This window comes from Equus przewalskii, chromosome 12 (genome assembly GCF_037783145.1).
Source record: "Equus przewalskii isolate Varuska chromosome 12, EquPr2, whole genome shotgun sequence".
NCBI classification, from domain to species: Eukaryota; Metazoa; Chordata; class Mammalia; order Perissodactyla; family Equidae; genus Equus; species Equus przewalskii.
The window spans coordinates 42,072,277-42,099,723 of record NC_091842.1 but is presented as its reverse complement, the minus strand read 5'-3'; the positions used below and the strand labels follow the sequence as shown (position 1 = coordinate 42,099,723).

Below are 27,447 nucleotides of genomic sequence, written 5' to 3'. Positions count from 1 at the left end.
CCGCCGCCCCTCCCCCCGCGTGGCCAGGCTCGCGGACAGCCTTCGGACGGTGACAGGTGGCCTCACACTGCGGCTCCGCGTCCTTTATTGGTTGACACTCCCAGCCCCACCCGCCGGCCGGCCGTCAGGAGTACTCGCACAGGTGGCCGCAGCCCGCGGGGCAGTGCGAGCTGCCTTCCAGCCACTTCATGATGTGCTGCAGGTGGCCGCCGTGGCTGCAGCCCTGGCACCACACGAAGAGCCCCTTGACCACGTGGTGGCAGACGGCGCACATGCTGGCGCAGCGGTGGCACCGGTCGCAGACCCAGCCGCGGCTGCTCATGGGCCGCTTGCAGTGGCTGCAGTTGACGTGCAGGGTGGTGGAGGCCTGGTTGAGGCAGCTGATGGCGCGGCTGGTGCTCAGCTTGACCACCTCGTTGGACACGTTCCAGAGGCAGAAGCGCTGCAGCAGGTCGATGTAGGACGTGTACCAGTGCTCCTGCGGCGAGGGACGGGGCAGGAGGCAAGGTCGCGGCACGGCCAGGGCTTTTGCCCTAGGAGCCGGGCGCAGGGGCGGTGCGGCGGGCGCAGCTGCTCCAGGGAGGCCCTCCCCCGCCCGGGTCACCCACCTGGGTCTGCTCGTCGATGTCCTTGCGCACGCGTTCGCCCAGCACAATGAGCACAGACACGGCCATCTGAACGTCGCCCTGCTCGGCGTAGAAACGCAGCATGTCGCACACCAGGGCAGTGAAGAAGTCGGGCGGCAGGCGGCTGTCGTAGAGTGCATGCGAGACGGAGATGAGCGAGAAGGAGGAGTCCACCGGCGCCAGGGAGGCCGCATCTGCCTCGCTGCCGCTCACGTGGGGCGAGTCGGCCTTGTCCTGCAGGTGCTCGGGCCCGGGTGGCGTGTCCACGATCTCGTGGCGCAGCGGGAAGGCCTCCTGGGGCAGCACGTACTCGGGCTCTTCGGCTGCGAGGCAGGGGCGGGGGAGGCAGGGTCTGAGCCTGGGCCCCACCTGCGAACCCCGCCTCCCAGCCCCGCCCCCACTCACGGTGGGCGTGTTCCGGGTCCAGCAGATAGAGCTCATCCTCCTCGCCCTCCACGTCACCCAGCAGGTAGTCCGCAGGCACGTCGCTGCCTTCAGTCTCCTCGTTATCTGCCCACAAGGGAGGGAGGGCATTCCAGGGGCCGCTGGCTCTAGGACGGCCCAGCCCCACTCCCATCAACACCTGTGCCCGCCCCATCCTACCCTCGTTCGTGATGAGTGTGGCCGAGGAGTCGAGCAGCACTGTGTCGCTCCGAGTGTCACCCTTGCTGCGGTCCAGCCGGGTCTCGCTGCCCAGCCCTGGGGCCATATCTTTCAGGTTGAAACTGGGGGCAGGGAAAGCCCATGGGTAGGTGGGTGGGCTCCCGCAGTCCCACCCTCTGCAGAGACCCTCCCCTGGGTGTCTACCTGTTCATGAGCGGCAGGCCACAGGAGCTGCCCTTGCCCACGCTGTGGTTAAGGTTGGGGGTGGGCACCAGGCCAGGGCTACAGTAGATGATCCTTAACATGGTCCACGTCTGCGCCACCTAGGGGTGGGCACCAGTCACTCACAGGGGTCCTGGGTCCCTGGCGTCCCTTGCAGGCCCCCTCTGCTGGACAGAACCACAAACCCTCAGCTTTCAGCTGCCCCAGGGACCCAATGTCCTGGCTCGCCCCAGGTGGGAAACTGAGGCCCATGGGAAAAACAATAACCCCAGCCTTCATCCTGCAGAGGCACAGAAGGAAGCTGGAGTGGGAGGCGGCCAACGTGGAAATGAGCCTGGGGTCCCAGGCAGGCGACGAGAGAGACAGTGTGGACCTCTGCAGGGCTGGATGTCTTGAGAAGTCTGAAAGCAAGAATGAGCCAGAAGAGGGGGCTCAAGCCCCACGACGCCCCAGACTGGCACCCTAAGGATGGCAATGGCATCTGGTCCACTCTGGGCCTCTGGGCACCCTCAGTTACTGGGGTGAGGGCCGGTGGTGACAGCGGCCGAGCTGAGCACTGAACTCAGGGCAGGGCCCCTCCTCAGCCCAGCCCCCCTTACCTGGTTGCGGCCAAGCTCCCGGGCCACTTTTGCATTGTGGTCACACAGCTCAGCCAGCGGCCGGCCAGCCAGGGCATAACGCTCAGCCGTGTCCACAAACCAGCTCATGCTGCCACTGCCTTCCATCTCAAAGACACTGAGGGCACTGGAGGCGAGGCCCGCAAAGGGCTCAGCAGGGTCCAGCTTGCGCTTGAAAAAGATGTGGCGCCGGTCACCAGCATAGGGCTTGCGCCCCGACTCGGTGGCCACGAGGCTCTCCTTGGCGGCAAAAGCCAGGTCCCCAAAGAGGCCATAGCAGAGGCCCTCAGGGTTAGCACGCTCAACAGGCTGGCTGGCATCACGGAACAGGTGCTGGCACAGCGTGCTGTCCTTGGAGCCGGAGAGCAGGAAGGAGGGGTCATGCGGGTGGCGCCAGGCAATGCCTGTTGTGACGTCTCGGTGCTCCTCGAACATGGCGGCCGGCACGAAGGGCCGGCGCACGTCCCACACATAGATGTTGTGGTCCACCATCATGGAGCACGTAGCCAGGTGGTGCCGGCACTCAGGCCTCCACTTGACTCTGGCCACTGAGGCAATGGTTTGCACACAGTGCACCTCCTTGGCGCGGTGCGTGGTCATGTCCCAGACCTTCACCATCTTGTCACGCCCACCTGTGGCCAGCCAGCCCCTGCGGAAGGCCCATGAAACCCTCAGTGACCTCTCCTGGGGTGGGAGAGTTCCCCACCATCTGTCTCACTGGTCTTGAAGCAATGAGCATACCCTTCCTTCCATGAGCCCCACCTGTCCCGCCCTGCTGCCCCTGCCCTCACCCCACACCTGTCCTCGGGGTGCCAGTCACAGCAGAAGACAGGCCCATTGTGGGCCGTGAACATCCTCTCACAGCGGTCAGGCCGCCGAATGTCCCAGAGCTGCACGTTACCATTCTCGAAGGTGGAGGCGAAGGTGAAGTAGTCCCGGATGCTGAACTGGACGTCCCGCACACTCTCAGACTGGCCTGTGGGCCGCACATAATGGAGGGAGAAGGTGAGGGGGCCAGCCCACAGGGGGCTTCAAGAAGGAGAGCACCCAAGGGTGGAGCCCTTGGAGTGACTGTGGACTGGTGTCACATGCTTGCCCGCAGCCCAGGCTGGGAGGCCTAGATGGTGGGATGGAGACCCCCAAGGTCTGTGCAAGGTGGACAGGGGCAAGGAGAGGCCTCACAGAGCAGACACGAGAACCTGGGCTGGGGAGCAGGACCCAGGCATCGGGTGGTATGGACCCAAACTCCCGGACTTTGATTCTCCTCGGATTCTGCGTCTGACACTAGTGGTTGTGCAAAGCTGTGGTTCAGCTTCAGGACCGGGTCTCAGAGCACTGAGCAAACAGCAGCCTCACTGGGCCGTCCGGCCACACTCCCTGAGGGTCCTGAGGCCCCCAAGGGAGGCCCAAGGAGGCATAGATGTGGGTGCCCCAGCCTCTGCCCAGTCCTTTCACCTTGAGCTGGAGCTTCCAGGTCAGCCCCAGAGGACCAGAGAGGCCTTGAGGGGCCATGGCCACTCCTGTGGACCATCACACCAAGAGCCTTTGCAGGCAGTGTCCAACGTTCCCCCAGCATAGGTAGCTCAGGGTCTGTCTTAAGAGGCCCCCCAGTTCTTCAAGGTTTCTGAGGGCCCTGTGCTTCACTTGGTCTCATTGAAGTGGACAAGGGAGAGCTGGCTCAAGGCCATCTGTCAGGGAGCTGGGCCTGCTGGGAAAAGAACGTGGGGGGGGGCCAGGCAGTGCACCCCACCTCCTCTGCTTCCCTGGGCTGAGGCGCCGGCAGACTTCCTGCAATGAGGCGGCCTGGTGCTCTGAGGTGAGGGAAGAGGAGACAGCGAAATGAATCCTCTGTTCGGCTGCCCAGGGCAGCTGTGGGCCTGCTCAGGCTCTGCCCTCTCCTCATCCCACACCTAGCCTCGACTCTGCAGGTACATCAGAGCAGCAAACACACACCAGGAACCCCTCACACCTCAGCCAGGCCTGCCCCTGCCCTCCCCTGCTGACCCCACCCACTCTTCCAGGGCCAGCATGGCTGGCCTCTCCTCCAAGAAGCCCTCTGGGAGCACATCTGAGGACCTCTGATGCACACAGCACTTCTCAACCTGCCCCGACAGGCCAGCCGCCTGCAGAGATGCACACCTGCCCAACCCGCCTCCAAGGGCCTCACCGGAGAAGGTGCTGACAGAGTCCTTCCTGCGGAGGTCGAAGCACTTCATGAAGCCGTCCTGGGAGCCACTGAGCAGCACGTGGGCCTCAGTGGGGTGGAAGCAGACTTTGTTCACCGTGCGCTTGTGCTCTGTGAAAAGCTGGTCCTGCTTGTTGCGAGATGGCCGGCCCAGGTTCCATGTGACCACCACGCCATTGGTGGCCGCTGTGGCCAGCAGGTTCTCATCCATCTGATGCCAGACCACATCAGCGCAGCTCAGGTTGAGCGAGGGCTTGCGGCCCACACGCAGGTTCAGCTTCTCCACAAACTGCTCCTCCTCGATGGCATAGATCTTGAAGATGCTGCGGCCTGCCACGACCACCTGGGCTGCGTCCCGGCACACACTGATGGCGTTGGCCGGCGCATCCAGGTGGCAGTGCATGGTGCGGCCTGTCAGTGCACTGCCACCCAGGGCCGTGGTCACTCGGGACATCTTCTCCATGGCTGCACGGGTAGTGGGGACAGGAGGTCAGTGAAGTCGGCTTGCCAGGTCAGCCTGGGGTGAACCGTCAGTTCAGATCCTTCACCCTGCTTGAGTCCCCCAAAACCGCTTAGGCCTGGGCTGGCCAGTCAGGGCAGTCCACTGTTAGTCTAATAGGCAAGTTCCATCGCCCTAGTGGGGCGGTCAGAAGGCGCCGTGGCTGCCCTGAGGCTGGTCAGTCCCGCGTTTGCCTTTTGGTCAGTCGTAGCCCAGGCCACCTCTCCATCCCCACAACAGTCAGATCTGGACGGTCACTGGACCTTCGGTCAGTCAGTCCCGGCAGGGAAGCGCGTGAGGCGGTCCCCACCGTCCACACAGTGGCCTCCGGGGAGGAGGCAGAGGGCCGCGGGGCCCGGGGACTCGGGTCCAGAGGCGCTGGGGACACAGAAGGACCTCAAGCACCGAGCTGTTTAAGGAGCCCGATGGGGTCTGGCGGGGCGGGAGGCAGGAGGCGCGGCGGCGCGGAGTCTCGGGTTCCGGAGGGCGGCGCTGGGGCTCGGAGACAGCGCGAACGGAGACCGAGAAGCCGGAGAAACCTCGCGCCCCGCCGGCACCCGAGCCATCTCCTAAAATTGCCGGGCCGGGCCGGGCCGGAAGTGCCGCGCCGGAAACAGCCCGTTTCTTTCCCGTCCCTTGCTGGAAGTGGTCCGTTTCTTGTCAGCCCCTCGCCGGAAGCAGATGCCCACAACACGAAAGTTCCGCATCCGGGAGCTGCGCTGGTGGAGGCGGAGGGATGGGCCAAGGACTTGAGTGGAGGAGCTCCCCCGGCTCCGGCGCAGTGGTTGGTCTTTTTATCGCGTTATTCTAATACCAGTGCTCGTCTCTCCTCCAAGGTCCGTCAGCAAGTCCGGGCATCCCTAAGCGAGTCCTGAATCCCTCCAGTGGTCTCCATCTCCTTCCTCACTCCCCCCTGGACCCCAGGAGCAGTCTCCTAACGGGTCTCCCTGGGTCCCTCGTTCCCTCTCATCTGAACCCCGCCCAGCAGCCAGGTACCACTCTTCGGCCTAAGCCCCGAAAGCTCCCCACCGTGCTGGGAATACATCCCAAACTCCTGGCCTCTGCCTCTTCCGACGTGCCTGCAGCCGCCTCGCCTTCCATCCCTTCTTCCAGCCTGCCCAGCTTTCCTGCCTCATGGCATCCCCGTCCCTCTCTTAGCCTCAGTTGCCTTGTGCATGAAACAGGGCTCGTTTTTGCCCCTCTGAAAGGATGGGCTAGATCCTAGATATTTTGGAAGGGGTGTTAGGTGTAATGACTGCAGTGTCTGCCTCTCCCACTTTAAGCAATGAGAGGTTAGAGACCTTCTGTGTTGGTCACTGCTGGGTTTCCAGTCTGGCACCGTGGAACCCCGCCTCGACATGTTTGTTGGAAAGCCCAATAAGTCTGATGAGTTGAGAGGTGCACAAGGATCCAGAGACTTGGGTCACCGAGGGCAGATAGACCATTCCCCGCCATGGTCTGATGACCTAAAAACAACTCAGACACGTGTTTTTACAACTTTTTTTTTAATATATATTTTTATAAACAGGTCACGTGATAAAATAGCACAAGAAACACTTACCAAATATAAGGTTATATCTTCCGCATATACAGGAGAATGAGGTCGTTATGTACAATAAGAAAATGATTTTAGGGGTTGGTTGGTTTTGTTTGTTTTCCTCTCTCCCCTTAATTTTTCTTCCTACAGTCGTTGGAAATGTCACAGCTTCAGTTGCATTAATACTTTGGACAAATGGACAGCTGCCCCCTCCCCACTAGGGAGCTGTGGGGAGGCGGGGCTGAAGAAACTGGCTCCTGACCACCTCAGCCCTGGAGTTTCTTGCTGGCACTCCACGGGCAGGAAAATCTTTGGGCTGTTGAACCGTTTCTCGGCTTCAACAGCATCTCTCGCTCGCTCGCTCGCTCTTTCTCTCTCTCTCTTTCACTCTCTGGCTCTCTGGAAACTGGTTACTCTCTTCCAACCAGATTGGGGGGGGTCCCAAGATTGGGTGTGGGTGCTGTATCTCCTGGGGCTCAAGGTTGGATGGAAAGGGGTCCCAGCCCCCTCCTCAGCAATTGCCAAGATGTGCCAGCATCCCCCAGGACTTCCACATGTCTTGGGATCGGACAGAACACGGTCAGAGCCCATTTGGGCAGGCAGAGGTTTGGGAAGCCAGGGAGGGGTGGGGGGTGGCTAGGAAGGAGCCCTCCCTCCTCTGGGTGCTGAGGGTGTGCTGGCCACTGGAAGATCAGCTGCTGGCTGGCGCTGACCCTGACCTTGGCTGGGGGCCACTTTTCCAGCTTCCCCGTGCTGGAGACCTGCCCAGGGTGAAGTGTAGCATTGAGAGGTCTGGCCCAGGTGGCTACAGGGGCTGTGGTATGGGGCCCACCAGGACTGCTCCCAAGGCCTGCAGACCCTGAGGGTCGCTCCAGCTTAGGGTCTCTCAAGGTGGCTGTGTCACCCTGGGTTGAGGTGGACTGGAGCTGGCTGGGCTAATGTTGATTATGCCAAGGTCATTGTCACTCATCCAGTCTGCCCCTCTCCCAACCCAATTCTGCCCTAGCCTGGCTAGGGCCCAAGGACCTGTAGGCCCGCGGGTGGGGGCGGGGCGAGCAGGGGACTGCCTCACACAGTGGCAAGAAAGAGGAGCGGTCGCTTGGGTCAGGCTGGCATGAGTCAGGGGAAGGGCGGGTGGGACCTGGGCTCCTTGGACAGTGGGCCATGGCTTGGGCGGTGGCCTGTTTCCACCTCGCACCCCTCGGAGGGCTCCAGGCTTGGTGCAGTGGAAGATGCGGGAAGCCCTTGGGACTCTTCCGGGCCCCGGTGTCCTGGGGGACCCAGCCCCCGTCAATCCCCCTGGGCCCTGCCCGGGATGGGGGGACAGCGGGGAGACAGAGCGGGGTGGGGCGAGGGAGGCGGTGAGGGCGGCCGTCTGGGGAGCTTGAAACGCCCCCCAGGACCGAGCCCCGGGCCCCCTGCAGCGGGCGGGCGAACGATGAAGGCGGGAGTGGCGTGTGGAGGGCGGGCGTGCAGTGCGGGCACGAGGGGCATGCACAAAGTCCCCGAGTGTGCGTGCGTGCGTGCGTGCGTGGGGCTGGCCCCGCCCGCCGCCCCCTCCCTGCCCGGGGCGGGGCCAGGAAGGGCGGGGCGGGGCTTCTCGGTTCGCCCCGCCTCCCGCGCGGGGCGGAGGGCGCGGGGGCTCCCCTGAGCGCCGGGCCGGGAAAGGGGGCTCAGCGGCGCCCCCGCGTCCCCGCCCGGAGCGCGGCGGGTTCCTGCGACGGGGGCGGGAGGCCCCGCGCTACTCGATGACGAGGCAGCGGGGTAGGTGCTGCGAGAAGTACTTGAAGAGCTCGGGGGTGGCCCCGGGGCAGTTGGTCAGCTCCAGCTCCTCCAGCTCCTGCAGCTGCACCAGGCCAGACAGCCCCGTGGTGGTCAGCAGCGGGCAGCCTGCGGGGGCGGGAGGCGGGGCGGCGGCTGAGTGGGCGTGGCCCGACGGGGCGGGGCGGGGCAGGGGCTGGAGCTTGCCCAGCGTCTCCGTCCTCTGACTCGAATCTGGGACACCGAGTCATCCTCAGGGATGAGTCTGCACAAGGGACCTGGCCGGAGTGGCGGAGTCAGACTAGATGGGGTGGGTGGTCACTGTCCAGGAGGGCGGCAGGGGGTCTCACCTGCCAGAGACAAGAGACGCAAACTCCTCATGGCCAGGAGGTGCTTCAGCCCGAAGTCCTGCACCTGGGCGGGAGGATGGGGCGAGTTAACGATTTTCCCTAGCGCCCTGGGGGAGCCTCACTCCTGGGGTCGGGCAAGGGGTGGGGTTCAAAACGAGGGTTTCTCAGCTCCCCTACGGAGCCAGGAGGCAGCTAGGGAGTGCGGTGAGGGCCCTGGGGACTCCGTACGTTCCGGTTACGTTGGCCGCTGGGTGTGAAGGGATCCCAGACTTCCTCACAGGATCTGAGTGGGCCGGGAGCAGGTCAGGATTGTCTGGCTGGGGGCTCTCCCCGCGCCCCCCCACCTCCCCTGCTTACTCCTCAATCTCGGAGGCCTAAAGGGCCGGTACCTGGCAGCACCATCGCAGGTAGAGGCTGCGGAGGGACGACATGGTGGACAAATAGCTGAGGCCGGTGTCCGTGATGCGAACACACCTGTGGTTGCAACAGAGCGAGGCTGCCACTTTCAAAACACCTCGCCCCGCCTCTCGGCTCCGACTGGTTCCTCCTTCTCCCGGAGTGCCCCTGGCGTGAACTCCCCTCCTGCCCCACCCACAATACCTCCTCCCTTCCCGTGGCCCCGCCCCAGCCAGGCTCCGCCTCCTCCCCGATCCTGCGGTGGTATCTCTCACTCCGAAGGACCGAAGGAGGCCGGTCGCCGGTTGAGCCCCACCCTTGTTACAGCCACATCCCGGCTAGCGTTTTAGGAGGGCCCCGCCCCTCAACTCTCGCCCCGCCCCATGCGCAGCCGCATTCTAGGTACAGGTCTGTCCACTAGTCTAGGCTCCCTGCTTAAAAGGTCCAGCCGACCCCGCCCTACAAGGCCAGGGGACGGGGGACGCGCACACCTGTCCAGCACGAGCTCCTCCAGGCGGTGCAGGTCGCAGGCCACGTACTCCAGCGCCATGTCAGTGATGCGCGGGCACCAGGAGAGGTCGAGGCTGCGCAGCTTGCGCAGGTTCTCGGCCACGAGCTCGACGCCGTCGTCGGTGACCTTGGAGCAGCCTGAGAGGCTGAGCGCGGTAAGGTTGGGCAGGCTGTGCACCACGTTGACCACGCCGTGGTTGGTGATCTCCCAGCAGGAGAGCAGGCGCAGCGTGTGCGTGCTGTGGCCCTGGCGCGCCGTGAAGTAGGCCAGCGCCGTGTCCGTCACGTGGTAGGCCTGCAAGCTCAGCTCAGCCAGGTTGGGCAGCAGCTGCGAGATGGCCGCGATGGCGTCATCGGCCACGTTGATGCAGTCGCTCACGCTCAGCGAGGTGATGCGCGCGCTCAGGCTGGACCACAGCCCCGCCTCGGTGAAGTCGTTGCAGCCGGACAGCTCGAGGCGCACTACGCCCTGCATCTGCTCCAGCATCACCTGCGGGCGGGCAGGCGCGAGGTCAGGAGGCCGACCTCGTCACCGTGCAAGTTGACCTCGGTTCCCCCTGACGTGCGCCTCCCTGCAGGGCGCGGTGAGGACGGTGGGAGATGGGGCGGAAGCAACACGCGGAGAAGCGGTGTTCTCGAGTGTGGACGCATGTAAACATGCATCCAGCTGTACTCGGACCAGTGCACTCTACAGTGTGTGTGTTACACCTCAACAACATTCTGAAACAGCAGGCAGGGCATGGGGCAGCCTGGAGCCCAGGGCCTGGCCACAGCAGGTGCTGGGAGGAGTTGGTGTGAGTGGTTTGATAAAGTCCAGATGCACAGCTGCTCCCCTGACCTTTGCCCCTGGTCCCCCCACCTCCTCCAGCATCTTCCCCGCCCAAGGCCAGCTTCATGGGCATGCAGAGCCCCGCACTGGGAAGAGCCCCAGACTTAATTGACTGCTCTGCTGTCGCTGTCTTGAAATTCTTAATCATCTTTGAACAAGGGACCTGCATTTTCATTTTGGACTGGGTCCCCCAAATTATGTACCCAGTCCCGGCTTCGCCCCACCCAACAGCAACGATCCTCCTCAGGGCACTGGCACCGCCCTCAGCTACTTTGCTCCTCGTGTGCCCCACCCTCCTCTGGGAGACGCCCCCCACACCTGCTCGGTCTCTGCAGCCTCGCCCGGCCCGCCCCCCGCCCGCCCCCCCGTCCTTCCCGGCCAGCAGAGGGCGCACCTCCAGGCCGGCGTCAGTGATGGTGGAGCGCTTGAGGCTCATGGCCTTGACGCCCTTCTTGGAGAGGGAGTAGTTGTCGATGAACTCACAGATGTCCAGGTCGGAGACACCGACCAGGCAGAAGCCCTCGAAGCCACGCGCAGCGAAGCCCTGCAGGTTCACGAACTCCTTCTCACCACCAGGCAGCACGTTGTAGAGCTCCTTGGCATGCAACACGGGTGTCAGGCCTGCCCAGAACTTGGGCTGGTAGAGCACGCGCCGCCAGGCCTTGCACACCTGGGCCAGCACGCACTTCTCGCAGGCCGAGAAGTACCAGAACAGGCCGTTGAGGATCTTTTCGTCTGTGGCTAGCGGTGGCCGCTCTGCTGGGGGCCCAGGCACCGGCGCTGAGGCTGGTCCACCAATGGGAAGCCCCGCGGCGGGGCACAGGCCCCCCGCAAGGGCAGCCCTCGGCATCGGGGAAGCCAGGCTGGGTGGCGGGAGGGTGGGTGGGGGTGGTGGCTGGCAGGGGCGGTTCTTGGCAGCCGGAGTGCCCTTGGTGATACTGGCTGCACCCAGGCCGTTGGGCTGGCCCGGCAGCTTTACCAGGCCGTTTCGAGGCAAGCATGGAGGCTTGGAGTCGCCGTTGATGCCCGGGCTCGACATCTTCCTCGCTAGCTCTGCAGACAGGGTCCGGGAGGGGGGAGTGAGTCTGCTGCTGGCTCAGAGCTGGGCTCCTTCCCATCCCTGGGTGTCCCCTTCCACGGCACTCCCACAACCACCCACAGGACAGAGGATCTTAGTGCAAGTCTCTCCACCCCCAACTGAGCAACAATGGGATGGCAAGGCTGGTCATGACCACGGCATTCCCTGAATGCACTGAGCTCAACCTGCACAGGCTCACAGGGCTTTTTGATGCCTAGGCACTACGGTTCCCATTTTACAGATGAGAGAACAGAGGTGGAGACAGACAGACACTTGCCAGTGACTGCTCCCTTCACCTTTGCTACCCTGATGCCCACCATTGGTGCCTGCCAGGCCTGCCTCTGCTGGGCAGGGGCTGGGGAGCTGAGGGAGAGGGTTTGGGGTGGTCTCTGGCCCCTCCACTATGGGCTGCCAGCATGGCTCTCTGGAGTGGTTCCAGTACCCTGTCTGAGACTTACACACCAGCCCCTGAGAATCTCAGTGGCTACAGGAGGTTCTGTGGCTCAGAATCTACCCAAGGAGAGGGCAAGTGTCTTCTCAGCATTTACCATGATGCCAGCACAGGGAGTCCCTGACACATACTTTCTCCTTAATCCTCCACCCAATCCACGGAGGACAGTGCTGTGATGACCGTGCCAGCTGTACAGATGAGGACACTGAGGCCAAAGCAGCGTGAACTGCTTGCCCAAGGTCACAGTCAGTAAGTGGTGGAGCTGGGGCTTGGACCAGAGCTGACTGTGGAGGGCTACATGTAGGAAACTCCTCAGAAGGTGGGGCCAAGACCACCCCCAGCTCCCCTCCTCAGGCCTCTGAGGCTGTGAATGGGTGGCAGAGGGCACTAGGTACAGAAGACTCTAGAGAGAAGGGGCAGCAAGACCCTCACAGTGCCACCATCTGCTCCACATTCCAGATCTCCTGCCCACCCCACCCCAGGCACCCAGTGAGGAGGGGACCCAGTGCTCACCTGCACAGGCTCCGGGGTCACACACCCTGGACTTGAAACAGCCCCCCAGTCCCCCCTCCTGCTCTGTGGCCTCCGTGAGCTACTTCCCTTCTCCAGCCTCACTTGGAAGCCTGGGAGGTCATGATACCCCCACAGGACAACGTGTGAAAAGGGCTAAGCATGTGAGCACCTGGAAGGTGACTCGAGGTTGCTTCTGACCCCCGTGGCCGGCCTGAAGGGAAGGGGACAGGAGCCACTGGGAGGGAGGGAAGCGGAAGGTCCTGGCTGCTCTTCCCAGCACCACATCCTCCACGAGCTCCCAAGCCCTGGACAGGACAACCCTTGCCCACATTCCACGTCTGGGGAGGGAGAGCAGACCTGGGCTGGGACCAGAGGTCTCACTGGAACATGCGGTCCTCATAGCTGCCAACCCAGCTTTGGGTCCAAAAGCCTTGCTGCCCTGGCAGCCATGAGTTCCCAGTCTGGCCGTGCCCCACCCCCACCGCGGGCACTCACTCCCCAGAAGAGGCTCCCACATCTTGGCTGCCCCTTCATTACAGCTCAGGACCAAGTAGTAGCAGCAGCACACTGGCTGATACACGACATCCATAACCACATTTGCAGAAGAATGCCCACTGAGATAATCATGTATTTTCATCTCAAGGCAGCCTGGCGGGGGGAGGAGGGGAGTAGGGGGGTGGCCACTACTGTTACCCCCGTTTTCAGATTGGAACCTGAGGCTCTGAAGAGTTACAGTTTGCCCCACAGTGGCGGGGGCGACCTGACATGAGGGCTGCCCCAGATTGCTTCATACCAGTACACAAGAAGGGGACCATCGTGGGACAGCAGTGCCTCACGGAGGGACAGGATGAAGCCCACCACAGGCCCCCACTCCTGGGGCCATGGGAGATGCTGTCCCGGCATCTCCCTCCTGTGGGCTGTTCTGGGCACAGAGAGGCAGCCCCAGCCTGAATACCTCTGTGTCCCTGGAGCGGGGCGCCATGATTTCACGGCTCGGGGCGGGCCGCTTCCCGCAGACCAGGCGCGGCCGGCGCGGCGCCCGGCGCGCAGCACCATGGACAGCGCCCCTCCCGCCTCTGTGCGCGTGCTCCGGCGGGCGGGCCGGCCGGCCGTCTCCACCGCGGACAGCGGCTAGTGGGGGCGGGGTGGGGGACGGCCGGCAAACCAGCTCGGCAGGGAGGGGCCCTGGAGGCGGAGAGGGGAGAGGGGAGAAGCCGCCCGCTCGACTAAGATCCGGAGGAGGCGGCGGAGGCGGCACCAGGGGAGAAATAACTCAAGAGCAGTGCCGATTTAGGTTGAAAATGCTCCCAGTCAGGAGTGTGCACGTGGAGCGCCTGAGTTGGGGGGATGCACGTGGATGCCCCGGGCATCAGCGGGGCTCCCTTCCCGTCCCCCACTGGAGCTCACATTTGCACACGCCCAGAGTCCCATCCCCACCCTCCAGCCCTCAGGGTCCAGCTGGTGAAAACAAGACAGCCCATGGGAGAGAGCCCAGGAGAGGGAGGGGCCAGGCTGAGGCTGGCCCTCAGCAGCTTGGGGACAGTGTCTGAGGTCTGGCTGCCCCTCATCCCACACCCCCATCCCTGGCCAGAAGGCACTGCCCTGCCTGTGGATCAGCCCTACCCCTGGGTCCTGGATCGGAGCTGCCTCCCCACAGAGGCAACCCTGCTGCTCCCGACCTTGTCCATGGTCCTGCTGAGCTCCAGCTGCTCCTCACACTGCAGCCTCACTGACCCAGCCAGAGAATCCCCCGCTCTGCTCTGTAGCTCAAAACTGGAAATAGCCACACCTCAGCCCAGGGCTCAGGGCTTTGGGAGAAAGCTGAGCTCATGGTCGGAGATGAGTCTTCCTGCCAGTTAAGTAAGAGGTCCCTGGGGGGCTAGGACAAGGGCTTCTCTGCCTGGCCCTGGCCCCACCCACGGGGCCAGGCGGGTTGCAGAGCCCCCCAACCCCCTTCTTGGTCCCTGTGACTGCCACCACTGCACCCAGGGCTCAGAGGACCCGCTTGGAGTTTCCTGCCAGGATGGGGTAGGGGCAGCTGCCAGTCTGCTGGGACTGCCTCCCCCCTATAAGCACCAGGAGCTAATGCCAGGAAAAGAGGCTTTAAAAAAAAACGGCCAAGCTTGCACATTCTCAGCCTCAATCCCTGGTGCGTGGTGCCTCAGTGTGGGGGGGAATTCTGGGAGAGGTCCCCTCCTAGGATAGGCTTCAGGACCCGAGGCTTCTGGGCTTACCCCGGGGGAAGGAGGGAGGTGAGGGCCACTGCTTTAGTTGTCTTGTTCTCATCAGCCTGAGCAGAGCTGACCGTGGCCTCTGTGTTTCCCCAGCAGACTCACCGCGAAGCACGGGGGCCAGGGTAGACCTAGGGAGCTAGCTAGGGAGCTAGAGTGATGGGCTCCTGGGAGGACTCCAGAATGTGGCGGCTTCCAGGCTGACAGTCTGCAGATGGCCATGCTGGGGCTTCACAGGAGCTGTCTCCTCTGTGGGTCAAGTCACTGGGCCCTGAGACCCAGCAAGTCCACCTTACAGCCTCACCTCCGGCCCCTCTTCAGCCCTGAACCTACCATCCAGCCAGACCCCCTGTCATGCATTCCTCCTCCACTCCCCCTCTGCCCGAACACATATTGAAGCCCCTGCTTGCTCACAGGCCTCCCTGCTCCTTAACCCTGCGAGCTCCTTCTCCTTCTTCAGTGTGAGTGCTGCACCTGCCTCCCCCTGTGGGACCCCCAGCACTGAGAAAGCATCTCCAGGGTCTCAGTCATCACATGGGTTGTCATCACTGTCTACCCGTCTGCCTCTCCCCTTGGCTGGGGACTCCTTGAGGACAGATGGCACCATGGTGAGTGACCTCTGAGTGCCTGCTGAATGAATGAGTGGATGGAGGTAGGAATCTCTGTCCAGTTATCAGGGTCAGACAGAAAGGGGTGCGGCTGCCAGAGGCCCAGGAGCCTTGATGGAGGGCAGGTCAGATTAAGAGGAGGGCAGTCAGTAGGGAAGCTGTAGCTCAATTAATCAATCTGGTTGTAAGAGGCTAGTGTCCACAGGGGAGGGAGGCCACTGGGGTTGGGACTGGCTTGGCACCAGAGTCTCTGAGAAGGTTCCTAAGACCCCGGGGCTTGGGGCTGGCCCTGCAGTTATCAGACCCTTGGGAAGAGGACCACTTGTGTCTCCTTTTTGGCTGAGTCCCCTCTTGGGAGCTGCAAAGTTAAGGAAGCTGGCTATTCGTGTCCCATTATCTGGTCAGACCCAAGGGGAAGGGGACAGGAGCCACTGGGGGGCAGGGAACAGGTGGTCCTGCTCTGTTCTTCCCAGCACCATGCCCCCCACTGCTGGTCTGAGCCCTTTGCACACTGCCAGGCCAGGAACGGGGAAAGTGAGGCTCAAGAGTCAATTTTCAGAAGTTGTACAATGCTGCAATTTGACCCCCAAACCCCCAGGCTGTCTGACTCCCAGAGCCCAGGCCAGGCATGGTGGTCCAGAGGGCAAGCCCGGGCCCCCAGCTGGCCTGCCGCTGGCCAGATGCCCCCACTGTGGCCTCCTTTTTCTGCTCAGTTCTGCTTTGGACCCCTGGGTCTCTCCCTGCATTGTCCCTGTCATGCCCTGCTCTCCTTCCAGAGGCTGCAAGCTGCATGTCCACCCCTGACACTCTTCTTTTTTTTTTTTTTTTGAGGAAGATTAGCTCTGAGCTAACTGCTGCCAATCCTCCTCTTTTTGCTGAGGAAGACTGGCCCTGAGCTAACATCCGTGCCCATCTTCCTCTACTTTATATGTGGGACGCCTACCACAGCATGGCTTGCCAAGCGGTGCCATGTCCGCACCCGGGATCCAAACCAGCGAATCCTGGGCCGCTGAAGCAGAACATGCGCCCTTACCCACTGTGCCACTGGGCCAGCCCCCCGGACACTCTTCTTTTGGACCGCTCATGCTCAGGAAACCGTCCCCCACTCAGGGCCTCCAGCTCAGAGGTTTCTTCCTCCACCCTTGATGTCCCCATCTGACACAGCCCACCCTGGATGCTTGGGGGCCTGGCCGCAATAGAACACAGACCAGTTCCCCTTGCCCGCTGAGGGCCGTGGAGCCGGGAACAGCATGGGTAGCCAGAAAAACTCACATCAGGTCGATCTGCAGTGGCAGCCCTGGGGGCTGGGGTGACAACTGGGGTAGCAGGCTGACAAACTCCATGACAAGCCCCGTGACTCAGACACAGTCACATCCTTGCCACCTTGCACATGTCCTAGCAGCAGCACTCCCCTCCCGCCCCCAGCTCAGAGGTGCTTCTGGGGTGCAGGCTGCCCCACCCGTGCACCAGGGGCTCTGGGAAGGGAGCACGTGGGCCTCACGAGAGGCCGGAGTTGATGTTCCAGCAGACTGAGTCCTGTGGCCAAGCTCAGGACAGTCAGCCGTGGGGACTGGGCGCCTCGGGGAGTAGACATTGGGCTCTGAGCCTCAGCTCAGCCCCGCTGCTCTGAAGGACTTGAGTCCCCTAGGGCCTAGGCCTGGGGTGGGCAGTGCCTGCTGCTTTGGGGGGCTGCCTCGAACCCTCCTCTGTTCCCTGCCAAGTCGGGGAATGTGGCCTGAGCCCTCCCTCTGTGGCTGGTCTGGCTGAGGCTCCTCCCAGGCCACCCACTTAGCCCACAGAGGTTCCTTCGCTGCCACCTCCACTCTTCCCCATGCCAGCCCTCTGAGATACAGCAGTGAGCTCCCACGTGTGACCGAACAGGGACTGCAGGCAACCGAGCAGTGCCAGCTGAGGATCCCTTCCCCACCTCGGGGCGAGACGTCTCCCTGGCTCTCAGCAGCACAGGCCTTCCTGGGCCCAGGTGCCCCCACCCCGGGGGCCACTTGTTCCCTCCTGATCAATTGGAGCTGGGACTCACAAACGCCCTGGAAGCAGGCGTGAGCCGGAGAGTGGCGCCTGTCCAGTGAACTCCCCAGCATTAGAGGTCCCCATGGGCCTGGCCCGAGGTACGGGGCAGTCGAGGCAGGGAAGCCACGTAGTGGAGGCAGCGGGTACCGGGGCAGCTGAGTCCTGGGGTCTGAACTGCCCATGTTTACTACTGAGGCTTGAATTTCCCTCCTTCCCAGACAGCTCCTGGTCCAGCCCTGTGACCACCTCCTGGGCCAGTGGTCTCCCTCAGGCCTCTGCCCTGGCCTGTGGGACCCCAAAACCTCTCAGGGTCCCAGCCCAGCTCAGGCCTTCTGCTTCAAGGCTGCTGTCCAGCAGCCCTCAAAGGAGTTGGCTGGAAGAAGGGGCCCTGTGCCCACCTGGCACCAGGGAGGCCTGCATTGACCCTGGTCAGTGGGCCCTGGGAGGTGGCAGGTGTGGAGAGGGGCCTGACGGAGGGGGCAGGTGAAGCAACATCGGCCATCTGCTCTCTCTGTGGAGGGAAGGCTTCCTGTGCAGAGGCCGGGAGGGGCGGGAGGAGTGGCCACTGGGCCATGGGTTCCCTGAGGCTCCAACAGCCAGGCCTTCTGTCTTTCTGGGGTGACGGGGAGGGGACTCTCCCTATCTGCTCAAACTCCCAGGAGGACAGCTCCCCTCCCCCCCAGCAAGTCTCAGGGTGCCCAGTGCCCCCTTCTGAGGCCCTCCAGCCTTGGCCAAGGCCCGACCCTTCCTCCAGAACCAGGCACATGGTCAGCCCCTCCCTTCCCCTTGTCCTCCCACTGTGGAAGCTCCATACAGGCCCGGGTCCAGGAGGTGTCCACGGGCAGACCAGCCCCCGGGCCGTGCGACCTCAGAGCTTTTCCTGGGGTATAATTTTATCTAGCACCTGTCTCATAGGCCCAGGGGCTCATGGTGCCAGGGTGGGGAGCCCAGAGTGCAGCGGGGCTCCGGGACCTCACCCAGCCAAGCAGGCTAGGAACCTGCAATTCTGCTTCCACGGGGACTTTGTCAGGTAGCACGGACCCACAGCTCTGGTCCAGTTGCCAGGGGCAGCGGGCCTTGACCAGACTGGCCACTGGGGGGAGGGGCTGTGGGAAGGCCTGGCAGGGCTGGAGGTCCTGCGGCCGCTGTCAGGGAAAGGGCTGCGGTTAGGAAAGCCTTGGGGTGGGGGTGGCGGCGGCATTGTCCCAAGCCCCCTCCAGCCCCTTCCTCATTGTGGCCGCCGCGGCGCTGGCGTGCCCTGGCCCCCTCCGTGCCCCGCAGCCTGACCCGGCGCATACACCTTACCTCGGCCCGGGCTCCTGGCTCATGCCACGCTGTCCGCCGGGCGCCCTCCCGTCATGGGGAGCCCGGCATGGGCGCCCGCGAAGCGGGGAGGCGGCCGAGGTGCTGGCCTGGCCGGCAGGGCCCGGCCGTGCCCAGCGCCCCGCGCCGGCCTGGCCGGCCCCCTCGGCCGCGCCCCGAGAGGAGCTCCCCGGTGGGAGAGGATCGGCCGCCCCGAGCCTCCCACCGGGGAGGCTGAGGCTGTGCCCAGATAAATAAGGCCGCTTTGCAGGGAGTCGGGCGGGCGCCTCCTCCCTCCCCTCGCCCTCCTCCCCGCGCTCCTCCTCCGCCCTCCTCCCCGCGCTCCTCCGCGGCCGCCGGCGGCGCCGCGCGCGCCCCCCGCCCGGCCCTACGCGCCGCGCCCTCGCGCGCTCCCGGCGCCGGGAGCCAATCCGGGTTGGCGAGCCTGGGCGGGGGCGCCGAGGATGCCGAGTCCCGCCCCGCCCGCCCCGCCCCGCCGCGCCCTGCCGCGCGCACAGCGCGCTCCCGCCACGGCGCCCACGGGCACGCGCCAGCCCGGCACGCACCCCCGCCCCCTTCGCCACGGGCGCCCTCACAATAACAAACCCGGGCGCACCGCCGGCGGGGAGGGGCGGGCAGGAGAGGGAGGGAGGCGAGGGAAGGGCAGGGCACGCGGCCGGAGAGCGGGCCGGGAGCTAGCCCCGCCCGCGCGGAGCAGTGGGAACCCCGAATCCTGCGGGGCGAAGAGGACTCCAGCCCCTTGGCGCCGGCGGTTGGCCTGGGTGTGCGCGGTCCTATGGGGCTGGGGGCCGGCCCCGCGCATCCCAGTCCTGGGCTGCCACCCGGGGACGAGGACGGTCCGACCCTCACCCTCCCAGCCCCTCCTGCGGAGCCGCTGGCCAGGCCCCCTTCACGACCCGCACATCTCCTGCGCACCTGCTGGGTGCCAGGCCCAGGACCCCGCCTCGGTGCGGGACACATGCACCTCCGCAGGCTGAGAAACAAGGGACCAATAGATCATTTCAGAGAGTGATGAGCGGATGAAAGTTCAAAAGGGCCACCTGCTGGAGGAGGGGGGGGCGCTCCTGAGGACAGGACATGACCCTTGAGTGGAGACCCGAGAGTGAGAGGGCAGGTGATGCGGTCCAGGAAGGCGTGTGCAAAGGTCTGGAGGCCTTAAGGAGCACAGTGGGTTTCCTCTGGAATGGACTGGAGTGGGGAGAGGCCACTGCGGGGACCAGGCTGGGAAAGAGGGTGGGTGTGGAGGGCTATGTCTGGGCCAGGAGATGCCAGGACTCCCAGCAGGCTCAGGGCAGAGGATGGAGGCTGATGGTGTCCATCTGGAGGTCTCCTGGGAGCAGAGGTCCCATCACATCAGGGAAAGAGCCTGAGGGCTTAGTGAGGCCCCTGAGAGTGTCTTGATACACCTGAAACCAGCTGGTGTTCGCAGCGTTTCGATGGGGATCAGGGCCCCGGGGGCTGGTGTGAGGTGGGGGCAGTGGGGGCACAGGGGGAGAGCTAGGCTGGCTGGGCCCTGGCTGGTTTGGGGCATGGGTGCCGTTCCTGCTGTGTGGGAGACGCTGGCTGGGGTGAAGGCAGCTCTCCTGTGTGGCAAGGACTGAGGACTCAGTGTTGCCCCTGTGCTGACACTGATCCGAAGAGGAGGCTGGGTGGGGGCTGGCAGGATGGGGGGGCGTGAAGACATCTGGGATGACCGGGGGAGTGTTGTCCGACCCATCCGGCCACCTCCGGTGTGTGGGTCTTGCAGGCTGCCCTCCCAGCTCCACCTCCACACCATGTGTGCAGGCGCTGGCCTGGCACGGACCCCAGCGTGGACGGTGCACTGACTAGCAGGCAAGGTTTCGCCTCACGCTTTGGGGGGCTCTTGCCCCTCAGCAGGTGCTAGGGCCTCAGGCAGAGAGCAAGTTGTGCCCTCAAAGGGGCCCGAGAGGCTGCCTGTCTTGGAAGACTCTGAGCGAAGAGTGCTTACACTGAAGGAGGTGAACTACGTGGAAGAAGGCGGGCACACTGAACACCTGTGGACCCCGCTCACCTCTCCACTCCGACACCCCTCCCCCGCCAGGTGCCACAGTCTCTCTCCTCCATCGCTGAGGCTGTCTCTCCTGCCCCCGCCTGTTCTCCCCATGGTTCAGGGGGACGACTCTGCAGTGCAGATATGGTCCCGGTCTGCCCAGGGATTTGCTCTCTGCTGCAGCGTGCGAAGCCCTGAGTCTCCAGCACTGCAGCCCACAGCCTTCCCTATACCTGGCCCCTTGATCTTGGAACTTCAGCTACACTGGCCACCCTGCAGGTCCAGGAGGGCGCCACATCCCTCACCTAGAGCACCCCTCACCTGGAGCACCCCTCACTTGGAGCACCCCTCATCTTGATGCCTGGGCACAGAGGAGTCTCCCCAGTGCAGACTCTGGGAGTCCTGGGCGGGGGTTGAGGACCAGAGGCTGTTGACACCCTGCCCTGAGACCTTGAAGGGCTGAGAGAGGGAGCCACTGTCATCTCAGGGGCTGGGGCTGCTCACAGCGGGAGTTACCCCTGGGGCTCTTGAGGCCCGGGGCAGCAGCTCTGACTGTCCTCACAGGAAGTGTCTGGCCTTTCCTTGGGGGGCTTTGGAGTAGTACATGTGCCTTGGAGCCCCATCCCTGGGTGGGGCCTCAGGCAAGTACTTCCCCAACTGGGAAATGGGCCTGGGCCCATGGGGTGCCCTGAAGTTCCCAGCGCAGCACAGGTGGTGAGAGCCCCGGGCTGCATAGTGATGAGGTTGGCTCCAGAGCCTCCTGCTATGGAGCCACAGGGCCAGATGGACACCGAGTCCCTCATGCTTCTGCCCTGCCCCAGAGTGCCTGGGGGTGGGCGTGGGGTGTGGCAGACCACAGGTGTGTTGGGCTGTCGTGATTGCTCTGCAGCCAGAGTGGGCACCCATAGGAGTGAGAACCTGGCAGCCTGGGGTGGCCGTGGTGGCCGCGGGTGGCAGGTAGCAGGTCCCTTTGCTGCCTTCCAGCTTCTGCTCCCCGCCTTCTCTCCTCCTGGGACCCAGGCCCAACCCACCCGGAGCAGGGGGCGGAGCAGCCAGGGCTGAAGATGACTCAGGGCCAGCTGTCACCATGGCAACCCTGTTGCCTAGCAATGGCGGTCTCCCAGTAACGGTTGTCTCCTAGCAATGGATATTTTCCCTGGGCCCTGGCTGGAGCCTGGCAGCTATTTTTAGCTCAGCTGCAAATCAATCTGCAGCTGCATTTTTGGCTCCTTGAGAAGATGCAAGGTGTGTGGGGGTGGACTTCTCGTCAGGAGGAGGGAAACATGCCCGCTGCAGGAACCATGCCACATGTCCCAGGGTGCAGGCCTGTAGGTGGGCGAGGCCAGATTCCACTGGCATCCGGGAGTGGGGTGCAGATGAAGGGCAGTCAGAGGTTGTGAGGGCTGCCTGGAAGAGCTGGCAGATATGACCGTCCCCCTGATGGGGTTTCTGGGAGGGCTGGTCACTCTACACCCTGGGGCTCCCTAGGTCAGGCTGAGCATGGGTGATCCAGGCCAGTGCTCATGGTGGGCACCATCGGAGAGTGTCACTGAGTGGCCCAGGTTCTGGCAGACTCCTGGCACCTGCTGGCTTTCAGTTGTGTGAACTCTGCCCACTGTCCCTGGCCCCCAGCCCCACCCAGGGGGGCAGCACCCTGCCCCGGGCCAGTGTGTGTGGCACATTCAGGCAGTCTGGCTGCAGGGGTCTGGGCGACCACAGGCTCAGCTGGGGACACCGGCAGGGCTGGCCTCTGCTCAGCCCACATCTCTCCCTCTCCCCTGCTTTGGCTGAGAGGGGAGCCCAGGTGGGAGGTCTTGGGCAGGTGGGAGACCTTGACCCCCACGTCTGGACTTACTCCCCATTTCCTCAGGAGCTCTGTTCACTGTCCCCTCAAAGCCAAGTCCAAACTCACCCATGGCCAATGGGCCTGGGGCTGGCCCTGCCCGCCTCCCACTGGCCACCTTCCTAGCTCCTGGTTTGCCCCAAGCTCCATCCTGTACTTGGGGCCTTTGCCCTCTGCTCCCCAAACCAGGGGCACTCTTCCTGCCCCTCGTTCCCATCGACTGTCGATTCCCCCTGGGCTGCATGTTGCCCCCCCAGGCCCCGGCCAGCCCAGCCCCTGCGTGGCTCATGAGCGCTCCTCACCTGCGCCCCAGCACTGCGGGCTTCCCAATGGTGCCCTTCACCCCCGGGTCACCTCCCCTGCTGAAGGGCAGGGCCCCCTGTCGCGGGCACTGTTCAGGGCATGGCTCACCTTGGACACTGCTCCTTGTCCTAGCATCAGCTCTAGCCCTCTGCCAGGACCTGGGTTTTGGGTAGGAATGGAGAAAGGCCCCTTTTGGAGGGTCAGGGCACTGAAGGGCCTGGAGTTGGGGGCATGCAAAGGAGCCCCCAAACTTAGCACAGACATCGGGGGAGTTACATGAGGTCTGGGGTGTCATTCACTCATTGGCACACACGCTCACTCTTTCTCCAGGTATTTATTGGGCACCTGCAGCGTGTCTGGTCCTGCACCTGCGGCATTGAGGCCTGGCATGGCCTTCTGGGCTCCCTGCCTGTGGGCAGCAGACCCCACAGCTAATGACACCCGGTGCTTCCTGGGTTGGGGCCAGGAGCTGTGAGGAGAGGCGGCCCCTGTCCAGGTCTTCTGCGGGTGACAGTTGGCATCATTGCCCAGCCCCTTGAGGAAGAGCCTGCAGCAGGGGCAGGGAAAGCCCAGTGTTGAGGGTACAGCTCAGGCCCAGGCGTGGGCTCCTTCCCGACCAGGTGATTGGCCAGGAGCCCCGCCCTGGCACCCACGACTGGGGCCCATTCTCTGGGGGAGGGCTGGGATGGACAGGGACTGGGAGAGGTGGGTCTGAGGCTGACCCCCCACACCGCCACCAGAGGGCGCCTGGAGCCTACTGTCCACCTCCCAGGCCCTAGGGACCAGCCAGAAGTGGACCAGTGGCCTCCACAAGGGCAGCTGTGGCAGCCCACCCCACACCCACGGCCCGGTGCCTCCTTTGCCTTCTGTGTGCCCAGCTCCCCTGTCCACCCCTTTCTTTTGTTTTTAATTGGGTGAAAAACATCTTACCATCTGAACCACTTGTAAGTGCACAGCTCAGTGACATCAAGCACCTTCACAATGTTGTGCAACCGTCGCCACCGTCCATCCACAGAGCTCTTTGCATCTTGCAAAACTGAAACTCTGTCCCCATTAAACACTCACTCCCCGTCCTGTCTCCCCTGGCCTCTGGCACTCCCTTCTGCCTCCTGTGTCTACGAATTTGACTGCTCTAGGGACCTCACACAGTGAACAAATACAGTGTCTGTCTTTCTGTGTCTGGCTTATTTCACTTAGTACGATGTCCTCCAGGTTCACCCAGGTGGTAGCATGTGTCAGAATTTCTTGCTTTGTGAGGCTCAATCATATTCCACTGTACGGATGGATTGCATTGTTTACCCATCACCCATCGATGGACACTTGGGTTGCATCCACCTTTTGGCTATTTGCTATCCTGGTAGCTGGTTCTCACCCGACCCTGCTCAGGGCAAAGGGCCACCTGAGCCTCATAGGTGTCCCACCCCTCTTTGGCCTGGGAGGGCCTTGGGGCTAGGGGAGGGGGTAGTGGTACCTCAGTCTGGCAGTGGCTCCAGCCTCCCCCTGCCCCTTGGGGCCACCTGCCCTCATCTGTCAGTCATGTGCTTCAGGCCCAGGAGCAGCAGGAGGGCTGGGGGTGGGGGGTGGACAGTGGGGTGGAGGGTTCACACCCACAGAGGCAGTCTATGCTGGTTCCTGCAGACCCCAGCCAGAGCTCTCAGTGACCTCAAGGGTTCCAGCGTGCAGCTGGACTCCTGGCTTTGTGCCTAAGGCCCCTGTGATCTGACTCCCGGGTTTCACCAGGCTGTTGAGAGGTCCACTCGGTACATACCCCAGGGCCTTTGCCAAGGCTGTCTGCTCCTCCCCTCTGCCTGGAATTCCCTCCAGTCTCCACCTGAACGGCAGCTCCCCACCCCTTGCGCTCAGGAGAGGTCCTGGAGCCGGGAAATCTCTGAGGCTCCCCACCCCTCCGCTCGGAGGCGGCGTTCACACGGACCCTGGGGCATTTCCTCTTGGAGAGTCAGCCCCATTTCAGCGTGTCCCAGCCTTCTGGGGGTCTGATTTGGGGGCTCAGGGCTGTCCTCCCGCTCCTACTTTTCCACGGTGCTGGCAGCCTCAGTACCCGTCCCCTCATCCCTGGGGTACTCCCGCCTATCGGGAGGAGTCACCAGGGCCGGGTTCGGGCGGGATAGGGGCTGGGAGCGCAGGTCGCGCACTTGGAAAGTGGCCACCCCAGATGAGCGGCCCTCCCCTGCGGAGATTCCAGTGCGCACCGACGCCACCCCCACGCCGGCCAAGGGCTCGGAGGGCAGTGGCCGGACCAGGACGGCGTGCACGGCGAGGCCGCGGGCGGGAGGACCTTCAGGGGGCGACGCAGAGCACATCCGGCCGGGGAGCCCCCTCCCCAGCGCCTCCCAGGCCGCGGGCTCGGCCTCCCGCCCCCCGAGCGCCGCTGCGATTGGAGGAAAGTTCCGGGGCTTAGCGGCGATTGGCCGCCCGGCCCCGCCCGCCGCCTGCGGCTCCAGGGCTCCCGGAGGGGCAGTGCGGCCGCGAGCGGCGCGGGCGGTGGGGCTTCGCGGGGCCGGGGTCCCCGGCTGCTCCCGCCGCCCCCCGTGCCCGCGCGCCATGCCTTCGCCTGCGCTGCTCTGCGCGCTCTGCTGCGGCCTCTTGGCGGCGGCCGCCCGCGCCGGCTACTCGGAGGACCGCTGCCGCTGGAGGGGCAGGTACGACCCCCGCTGGAAGCCCGCGCGGGCCAAGCCCCTGGGGCTGTGCTTCCGCCTTAGGAGGGACCTGGGGGGACGGTGTCGCCCGCCCTTTGGGATGGGGGTGCTCTGACCCGGCACCAAATCCCTGCCTGCCCTCCTAGAGTCTGAGAGCGCCGAGCCTCAGTTTCCCCCTCCTCAAAGTGGACGCGGCTGTCGGTGGCTGCGAGGGAGGGGGCTGCGCTCGTGGGGACGCGGGCCGCCCTCTCAGCGCCGCCCGTCCTGTCCCCAGCGGCCTGACCCAGGAGCCCGGCAGCGTGGGGCAGCTGGCCCTGGCCTGTGCGGAGGGCGCGATCGAGTGGCTGTACCCGGCCGGGGCGCTGCGCCTGACCCTGGGCGGCCCCGACTGGGGCGCGCGGCCCCGCATCGCCTGCTTGCGCCCGGCGCGGCCCTTCTCGGGCGCCCAGGTCTTCGCTGAGCGGGCGGGCGGCGCCCTGGAGCTGCTGCTGGCCGAGGGCCCAGGCCCGGCCGGGGGCCTGTGCGTGCGCTGGGGTCCCCGCGAGCGCCAGGCCCTCTTCCTGCAGGCCACCCCGCACCCCGACATCAGCCGCCGCGTGGCCTCCTTCCGCTTTGAACTGCGCGAGGACCGGCTTCCAGAGCTGCCTCAGCAAGCCCATGGCCTTGGCACGGATGGTGAGTGATGGCCTGTCGTTCCCACTGCACAGAGGGGGAAACTGAGGCGCCAGGGTGAAGCAGCTTGTCAGAGACCACACAGCTAGTAGCAGCACCACGACAGGTTAGGGGGAGGGAGAGGCAATCCCTTGGGATTCAACTTAGGGAAAGAGCTGGCCAGGGGCAGAATGGGGGAAGGGGAGGCCAGGCAGAGCAACCCAGGCCCCTGAGGGGCTGGGAAAGGGGCTGACGGAGGACAGAATCAAAGCCTCCGGCCAAAGCTGTCCAGGGCTCCCTGGCCCAGCGGTGACCTCCCTCCCCTCCCCCAGCCCAGTACAACAAAAGTCTAGTGTGAGCCAGTTGCCATGGAGATGCTGCCCCGCCTCCCTGCAGGGCACCAGGCCCAGCTCTTTGCTCTGCTGGAGCTTGGAGCCTGACCCCACAGGGGATGGGGGTCTCTCTGTGCTGCCCCGTGGCCTTGGGCTAGAGACCCCAGAGCACACCATAACTTCCTGCCACCCTGTCAGGGCTGGTGTCTTTGGGCCCCAGGAGGCAGCTCTGGGAGGCCACAGGGATGACCACAGGCTGGTGTGCTATGTAAGGTGGGTGTGTGAGAGCATGCACCCAGACACTTGCGCTCCAGGTAAGGCTGGGAGAGGGACAGGTAGTCCTTGTGCCCCTGTGCTGGGCACAGCCCCTGGGCCCAGGTCTGAGCATGCATGTGTCATGCACACAAGTCTGCAAGTGTCACCCTGAATGCAAGATATCTTCAGGGTGTGTGCCCACCTGCTCTCTGGGATCCCCCATTGCAATCGGGCCCTGGGTGGGGGGGGGGGTCTGGTCATCTCCCCTCTTCCTCCTGCCTCCAGCTGGGGGGAGGCCTTGGTGGTCCAGGAGGGGGCAGGGCCTACACTCATGACCTCCCCTGCACGCTAGGTGCCTGCAGGCCCTGCAGCCATGCCGAGCTCCTCCTGGCCGCGTGCACCAGTGACTTTGGTGAGTGTCCCGCTGTGGGGGGAGCCTGGGGCTGGCCTCCCCTGTGTACCACTGGCCAACACGTCTCCCCACAGTGATCCACGGGACCATCCACGGGGTTGCCCACGACACAGAGCTGCAGGAATCTGTCATCACCGTGGCAGCTGCCCGTGTCCTCCGCCAGACACTGCCGCTGTTCCAGGTGGGGGGCTCTGGGGGCCAGGTGGAGGCCTCCATTCGCACCCCTCTGCGCTGTGGCGTCCGCCCTGGCCCTGGCACCTTCGTCTTCATGGGCTGGAGCCGCTTCGGTGAGGCCTGGCTGGGCTGTGCACCGCGCTTCCAGGAATTCAGCCGGGCCTACTCAGCTGCCCACGCCAACCACCGCCACCCCTGTGAGGTGGCGCTAGACTGAGGGCCCTGGGAGCAGGGCGCAGGGGAGGGGCCTGTAGGAGGGGGGGCAGGGAGACATCAAGATACCAACAACTTCTGAAGAAATAGCGATAACCAATAAGAACACGGATTACATTGGCCAGCGTAGCTCGAGTGTCCTGTGCCTGCACCCAGCCCAGGGCTGCCTCATCTCTCTTCATCCTCCCACACCCTGGGGACTGCTCAGGTTCCTGCTTCACAGAGCCGG

At 64.2% G+C, this 27,447-nt stretch overlaps 3 protein-coding genes across 4 annotated transcripts; 1 reads left to right on the top strand and 2 right to left on the bottom strand.

The window, feature by feature from the left end:
- Positions 1 to 57: 57 nt before the first annotated feature.
- WDR24 (WD repeat domain 24) lies at positions 58 to 6,241 on the bottom strand. Of its 2 annotated transcripts, XM_070567167.1 has the most exons (8): positions 4,236 to 6,241; positions 2,867 to 3,044; positions 2,051 to 2,717; positions 1,434 to 1,552; positions 1,230 to 1,351; positions 1,032 to 1,136; positions 609 to 949; positions 69 to 478 (listed from the first exon to the last, which is right to left on the bottom strand). In XM_070567167.1, exons 1-8 carry the CDS (start codon positions 4,714 to 4,716, stop codon positions 125 to 127), a joined length of 2,367 nt encoding a protein of 788 aa, XP_070423268.1. In that variant the 5' UTR covers positions 4,717 to 6,241; the 3' UTR covers positions 69 to 124. The 2 variants fall into 2 exon arrangements, with proteins under 2 accessions (XP_070423267.1, XP_070423268.1); XM_070567166.1 differs by having other exon boundaries at positions 58 to 478; positions 609 to 1,136.
- FBXL16 (F-box and leucine rich repeat protein 16) lies at positions 6,241 to 18,570 on the bottom strand. Its single transcript, XM_070567185.1, has 6 exons — positions 18,350 to 18,570; positions 10,530 to 11,188; positions 9,288 to 9,796; positions 8,790 to 8,874; positions 8,401 to 8,464; positions 6,241 to 8,179 (listed from the first exon to the last, which is right to left on the bottom strand). Exons 2-6 carry the CDS (start codon positions 11,172 to 11,174, stop codon positions 8,031 to 8,033), a joined length of 1,452 nt encoding a protein of 483 aa, XP_070423286.1. The 5' UTR covers positions 11,175 to 11,188; positions 18,350 to 18,570; the 3' UTR covers positions 6,241 to 8,030.
- Positions 18,571 to 24,741: 6,171 nt separating this feature from the next.
- On the top strand, positions 24,742 to 27,347 carry METRN (meteorin, glial cell differentiation regulator). The gene is made up of 4 exons (XM_070567150.1): positions 24,742 to 25,184; positions 25,456 to 25,856; positions 26,772 to 26,831; positions 26,906 to 27,347. Exons 1-4 carry the CDS (start codon positions 25,087 to 25,089, stop codon positions 27,220 to 27,222), a joined length of 876 nt encoding a protein of 291 aa, XP_070423251.1. The 5' UTR covers positions 24,742 to 25,086; the 3' UTR covers positions 27,223 to 27,347.
- The last annotated feature ends 100 nt before the right edge of the window (positions 27,348 to 27,447 follow it).